General features: G+C 44.0%; 1 protein-coding gene across 1 annotated transcript; it reads left to right on the forward strand.

Moving 5' to 3' along the window:
* Positions 1-4,255: 4,255 nt before the first annotated feature.
* LOC136994252 (transcription factor HES-5-like) lies at positions 4,256-6,206 on the forward strand. Its single transcript, XM_067311166.1, has 3 exons — positions 4,256-4,489; positions 4,624-4,789; positions 4,896-6,206. The coding sequence occupies exons 1-3, from the start codon at positions 4,436-4,438 to the stop codon at positions 5,138-5,140; spliced, it is 465 nt and encodes a 154-aa protein (XP_067167267.1). The 5' UTR covers positions 4,256-4,435; the 3' UTR covers positions 5,141-6,206.
* Positions 6,207-7,495: the final 1,289 nt, after the last annotated feature.

Genomic DNA, 7,495 nt, shown 5'->3' on the forward strand with positions numbered 1-7,495 from the left:
ACCTCAGGGTCTGATTCTTGTTTACACTGGGGCCATGTTACATTACTCTGGTTATAGTGGGGGAGTTGATTATGCTTAGCTGTTAGCGTACATGAGATTCAGACCTACTGTTTGCAGAATTGGTGTAAGGGAGAGAAACAGTAAGGTCCTGCTTTCTTGGTGGAGAGGAGAATCCAGATCCCACTAGAAAGCCTCCCATTTGCTCCAGGCAGTCAGATCCATGGCTGGTGCAAGTGCAGCACTTCTGGTTTGGGCCAGCCAAAAACCTACCCCTGTGGGTTTTGACTCACCAATTACTTGTGAGCTAAAATCCAGACCTCCAGTTTCACCAGTCTTAGCAAAGCAAAGGTTATGTTTACAATTTATTAATTATTATCACTTATAATAATTGGATGCAAAGCTTCCTATGCTGCTCTCTCCCTTGGGGTGACTCTCCCCTGCTCCATCACATTCCCACCCTTAGGGAAGATGATGTTTATTATGCTGATCCCACAGCCCAGGAATACTCTCCTGACAAAGCCCCTATTAACCTCAGAGTGTGGGCCTGAGTTTCTCAGAGTTTCCCACACTTTCTTCCCTATTTATGACATTCAAATGGAGCACAAAGGAAGTGTGCCTCACAACAACCCACATTAGTGACGCTCTTTGGCTCCACATTGTGATGTCCAGCAATTCCTGTCCCGATAGACCATCTGGAGAGCTATTTTCCCAAGGAGCACATTGATCAATCAGTATTATCTGAGGCCTTTTAAAACTTGGGAATGCTATGGTCTTTGACACTAAATAGGTGTCCCAAGAGAGGTTGTCAGATAGATTTTAAACCATTTAAGGAAGGCAGAGAAAAAATAAAATCATAATTATTTCTTTAAAAACACCATCCAGAGTATTTGCAAGACAGGCTGAAATAAATGTAGGAAATGGTCTAAAATAAAAATGTTTTAAAAGTGACATAGAAAGGAAAGCTTTAAGCCATCAAGTTGTGTGCAGCCCTAGATGCATATGAGCGCTGTTTTTTAAGTCTACAGAACTGAGACAGCGAAATGCTGGTTTCCTGTACTCTATCTGACAGTCCACCTTCCTCCAGACCCATTAGCCACATCACAACACACTGGGTCCACGTCCACAGAAAGCTAAGTATCAGATGGGTGAAGAAAGCTGCCAATTAGTATTACCAGTAGCAATAGCTTTTGTGATAGCAGCGTGTGCAGTAAGTCTGTACCTGGACTGAGACCACCACCTACAATCCACAGGCAGAGAGCTCCACAGCTCAGTATCAATTTCCAAGGCTAGAGTTCTTCCAGCTGTTTTGATTTATGGACTATAATGAATGCAAGCCTGCTGGTTACAGTCTTGGGGTTGGTTAGTTACCTTTACCGGATCCTTTGAGGTCACCCCTCAACTCAAAGCAAATGTTTGTGACACATCATGTAGTCAACTCTAAATGTTTGGCAAATTTAGTGACTTGCTTCTTTTAATACTTCATTCCAGAAACAAGGAAACCACCAATTCAGAGCCTCAGACAATCAGTCTTTCCTCTGGCACTGTAGGACAGTCAGTGAGAGTCACAAACTCCTCCCACAAATGTGAAGGACAGTGACAAGGATTGGATTTGGATCAGAAACGTGTTTCAGTGGGACAGACTATTGCTCTGACAGCTCTATTTCAAAAGAGCCAAAACCGAACAAACTAGTTACAGACTTTTTAATAAGGCGCAACAGAATTGCCTACAGCACAGGGTTGTTTTCCCTCACTGAAGTTCTTACAGAGAATGCATACTGCACCCACTTCCATAAAGACTGCATTCTAGGGGCAGCCTTAACCTCGAGAATTCAGTATCCTGAAACATTAGTTGAGAAATATCTTGTTGCCATTATGTTTTTAGGCCTCAATAAGGCAGTCGAAGCAAACTGGAAAATAATGATTTGTTTCTCTTTTATTCATTAACAGTATAGAGAGCGTAGGTGAAGCGGGCAAGGGAGGAGCTGAAGATTTGCTATCTTTTCAACTGGTGAGACAGAGGAAGAGAAGCTGGGAGTTTGTAAGCCCAGACGGCTGTTGTTTTGTGCACACACTGCAAGGCAGCTTGCCTGGTTTACTATTCACATCAGATGGTGTGAGTCCACAGTTCTGAGGGTTTCCCACACATCATCCCATTCACAGTGTTAAACTGTTGACAAAAGAAGTGTGCCTCTGCGGCTCCTCAGCAGAAAGCTAATGCCTGCTGCACCATCTGCCCAGCACTTGAAGGAAGGGATAATGCTTTAATCAGTGAGAGCGGGTTTAGCCCTTCGGAGTCCAGGAACATTGTGCCGGCGATGGGATGGCAGTGTTTAAAACCACTCATGTTGTATTTCCAGAACTGAAAATTGGGTTAAAGCTTTTCTCCCACTTCACCATGCCCTTTGCTGCTGCAGACATATCTCTTCCCATCCGGTGAGTGGCAGGACTTGCTGTCCGTTTCATCTGATGTGCTCCCTGAGACAGATGCACAAGTCCTGTGCTTGACTTCAAGGTCCAATAAAGTACCAGTATGTACAGCCAGGGACTGCCTGGGATGCAAGTAATACTGCCAATTCCAAGCTGACAAAATAATTCAGGGAACAGTTTTTCAATAGGACTCATGCACTCTGCTCAGTTATAGGTTTTTGACAACCATTAACAGTTAAAATTGTTACACCCTAAATGAGCCATCTAAATGTAAAATGTCTTTGGGCTGGAAAAGAAGGAGGGGAGAATGGCTGACCTATGAAACTCACTGCCAGGAGTTAAAAAGGGCTTTGTAAGCTCCATTTTAATAACTAGTTATAAACTTTGCAGAATCATATCCTTTCATGCAACATATTGTCCTTGCAACAACCCGGTGGGCCCGGAACATGTTGCTATCCATGAACCCACAGATAAAGGCTTTGGCCTTGGCTTATAGAGAGGGATGCTGAGGGCAGGTGAGACAAGCTGATCCCAGCTGACACAGTGAAATGAAAGATTTCCTTTTCATTTTTGAAAGGCTGTCACAGGAACTAGGTAGGGCTTTCATAAATATAGTACTGAGAAACAGATACTCAAAAAACTAACATTCCCAACATGCCAGCCTGTTAGTGGTGATCTAGATTTACTCCCTGTCCTTGGAGCTAGCTTCTGACCATAGAAAATGTATTAAGGAAAAAAGAAAGTTATGTTTGTCCAGGACTCCCCTTAAGCCAATAGTGCTCTATAAACTACAGTTCAGACACATGTACCATAAAGCGTAACTGGGAAATTTGTCAATACAAGGCCTCACATTCCTGACTGACGGATCCTAAAGGAGACCAGCTAAGTACTGGATCGTGTTTGGGGGGCAGTAGACTTGAGCAGGCAACCTAGAACAGCCTGGAAAAACATCTCCAAAAATTAGCATTAGCCCTGAATCCAAACTGGTCCTTTCTACTTTATTACCTGCATTCAGTGCAATACACGTCAAATACACAGAGAAAGGCCCAGATAGAATGGAGTCACAGGATATCCTAGCACCTGTATTCCCATTCTACAAATGGGATAATGCAAGCAAAGTAATAGATAGGAACCACCTTCTCACTGGCTTTCAGTTGTCTGTTTGTAAAGGGAGAATATATCCAGGTGTTTTACTTGGATGCTCAGGACCAAGAGAACAGTGAGGTGTTGTTTGCAATGGCTTGGAAAGTGGCATGAGATTAAATAGAGAAAGTTTGGGAAAGGCATCATAATCAATACACATCACAGGCTGACATCAGAGGGCCTAGATGACCCAGACGAAAGCAAAAAAGAGTCACGTAAGTATTTAAACAAATGGAGAGGAAAATATTTCAAGCTACATCTCAGAGCAGATTGTTTTAAGGGTTTTTCCTCTTGATTTTAATCACTAGTTGCCTGAAAATTATCTGATGCTGTATTCATCTAAGCATGGCTTAATGTCAGTGAAAGGGTTTAGTCCCTCTCATTCTGCATCTTTTCCTTTTCACACTCTTTTCTGGTCATGGGGACAGACAATTTCTCTTCCTGAGATCTGTCTTCTGTGCTTAATTTCCCCACAGCCTGGGAAAAGGCAGCATATTGAGATGTTGACGTTCCCAGCTTCAGGCAGAAGTTTGATTATAATGATGGCAAACACTTTCCCACGTTCTTACCCCAGCACCATGAGACCAAGCCCTATTGTGTCACACACTCTCCAGTCCACCTGCTCCTTTGGGAGCAGGGCATTATCCCCAGGCAATTCACAGTCAATTTACCATGCTGTAATAGATGCTTTCTCTATTGTCCCAGGGCATGCATGGATTGGCTATCAGCTGTGGGAAACTCCAAGTAGCTCAGGACCCATACATTTCTATGCAGCTACTGTGTATAAATAGAGGAGCTCTCAGCTCTCTTCACCAGCGGCTAACTTGCAAGCTCTGAATCAACACCAGCACTGAACACGTGGATAATGGCACCCAATGCTCTCTCCCTGGAAATCCTAACACCCAAAGAAAAGAACAGAGTAAGTATCCATCACTCCCTGTGACTGCAAGGGCAAATAGCTGAGGAGGGCTGAGTCTCTTTAGCAGAAGGTTAATAGAGATGGGAAGGAGAATGTCCTGTTCCTAACTGTCCTCTTCCTGCTTTGTGTTACAGCTCAGGAAGCCGATCGTAGAGAAACTGCGTCGTGACCGGATTAACAGCAGCATCGAGCAGCTGAAACTGCTCTTGGAGAAGGAGTTCCAGAGACACCAGCCCAACTCCAAGCTGGAGAAAGCTGACATCCTGGAAATGACTGTCAGCTACCTGAAATACAGCCAAGGTGAGTACAACCCCCTCGGGATCTGAGTAATTCACGTTTGCTGCCATTACTGTTAGGCTGTTACTCCAGCCTGGGTCTGCCTAACACTTCTCTTTTGCTCTTTCAGCATCTTCCAAAAGCCTACAGCAGGATTATAGCGAGGGCTATGCCTGGTGCCTCAAAGAAGCTCTGCAATTCCTGTCTCTTCATTCAGCAAACACAGAAACTCAAATGAAACTGCTCTGCCATTTCCAGAGGTCACAAGCAATACCCAAGGACTCTGGTTCACCTTCTGTGCTCACTTCCACCCACCAGCCCTCTGCAAAACAAGCAGCACTGAAACCCTCCTGCAACCTCTGGAGGCCTTGGTAGGCCAGGAGTACTCTTGCTGTGTTTCTGCACATATGCTTGTATTCCAGAGGAGCTTGTGACTTTCTGTAGAAGTCCCCTCACTCCTCTCACGAGTAGGGAAGAATGTTTTCCTTTTACAGAGAATCATTTTGCTTGGATGTCTGTGTCCCTTCTTCCAGGAGAGAAATGTTCCTACCACATGGAGAGAAAGTTATTCTTTTAGAATGTGTGACATAATCCTCTTGCTAGGCTGACTGAGAGTTGTTCAGAGAGGAACACTGATTGTTCTTAACCTTGGTGAGGTTGTATATGTACGTCTGTTTAGAAAGCAGTGACTTCTAAGATGTTCAGACTAGCATTTTCAAAGGTGTCCATTCAGTAGGAGCCCTTTCGTCTGGCCTGCCCCACTTGAGACTCCTGACTGTCCTAAACTATCCACACCTGTACTGCAAGGTTGCAGCTGTAGCCACAGGGGCCCAAGGTGTCTCAAGCAGAGCAGCCAGTCTAACTGGACACATTTGGGAATCTAGCTCTTCTATGGGTGCCATAGTGGGTTCTATAATATTTGTAGATTGTACTGAATGTGCTCAGAAAAAGGTTAAACTGTAACCCAAACTATGTAGAGGAAATTCCTCAGGATGTCTTGCTCGCAAAGCTGAGTGTTGTTTGTGAGGTTCAGGATGTGTATGCCTTTTATAAAGGCAACAGCTCATTTTATATCCTTGTAGGAAAGAAAGTTACGGCCTGTGCTGTTGATTTTACAAGAAATATTTATCAAAGTCTTTTATGAAAGGCAGGTGTACAAATTATATTTATTGTTTTGGTACCCCACCACTAGGGAAGAATGTAAATTCACTATTGTCCTTGGAGGATGCTGTGACATGTTATATGTGAGCTGCACCTATTGTATAACCTATGTCAGAAATTATCTTGAACTTCAGAAGTTGCAGAAACTTTTAACAGAACAAAATAAATAAAAATATAGTTAATAAATCCAGCAAGTTATTCTTTCTTGAGTAGTTTGCATAGCTGATGTCCCTGGGGTGCACGGTTTGCCCTCATCTTGTGGACTAGAGGACATAAGACAGAGATTGCAGTAAAAGAAAAAAGGTATTCAGAATTAGTGTCTAATTGCCTCATCTGTTTTTTGCCCAGTTTGAAATCCCTGCAACAGTGTTCTCCGAAGCAGAGAATTACACAGCTCAAAATATCACACCCTAGCTCTCTCCACACGAGATAAAACTTGTGGCACCTCAAACCACAAATTCTTTGGAAATTTAGAGCCAAGGAACTTGCCAAGAAAGGCCACAGCAAAGGTGAACTCAGGAAATTTTATGGCTCAGTCCCAAACACAGAAAACACTTTGGTTAATAGATGAAGTTTGTTAAGGCACTTCATGCTATATTTCATGTTCCCACGACATGTAGCTGAGCCACTAAAATGCCTGAAATGCAGAGAATTTAAATCTACAGTTTTCCATCTAAAGGGGAGATATTTATAGCTGCTCAGTGCACTTGTGTGTGTGTATATATATATGCATATGCATATATGGGACATGAGACAACACAACAGATGTTAAAAGCAGTGTTGCCCTTGGTAGTTGCAGGAATAACAGAAAGACTCTTAGGGGATCACAGACTTTAAAGCCTCTTGGCAGGTGGGATGCAGTCCAACTGCTAGAGCACGGAACTATAAAACAGTTCTCTTGCTGCCTCTGTCAGGTATTGTATAACTTTGGCAACGTCTTTTCACCCATCTGGGTCTCATTTCTCCACGTGTGACATGTTGAGTGACCTCTGCCTACAGAGTTCTATAAAACGCACTGATGGGAAAAATAAACCCTACGCATGCAGTACGTATTTTTAATCAAAAGGTAATGCTTTGCTCAGCAGTAGGTTGACACCTGTGAGCTCCTAGATCTGACAACACTTCTTCTATCGCCTGTATTTATTTTTGCTCCACACAAACCTGCTGCTGCTCCTTCTCATTGAAGTGCTGCGTATCAGAGATGCAGAACGACAAAAGGAGCTAAGCAGGAAGCTAGGCTTGCAGGATTGCACCACGGGCAGAGACACAAGACCGTCGGTCAGCCCTCATCAGCGAGCACCCAAGTGCTACTCGAACTCTCTGCACTGCATTTCTGGGGTGACTTGCAGCCAACCTCTTTTTTTCCCACTTGGAAATACCATTCACATTTCCAGTCATATTTGTGGTGTGACATTCAGCTGTGCACCCTGCTGCTGCAGCAGCGAGCCGCGCTGTGCTGCCTGGTGGGCCCCAAGAAGTCACGGAAGCATGCAAAAAGAAGAGCCAAGGAAGGGCTTTGCGCTCTCGCACACTCACACATGCACACGCACAGGCACTCACACACACCCT

This window comes from Apteryx mantelli, chromosome 26 (genome assembly GCF_036417845.1).
Source record: "Apteryx mantelli isolate bAptMan1 chromosome 26, bAptMan1.hap1, whole genome shotgun sequence".
NCBI lineage: Eukaryota > Metazoa > Chordata > Aves > Apterygiformes > Apterygidae > Apteryx > Apteryx mantelli.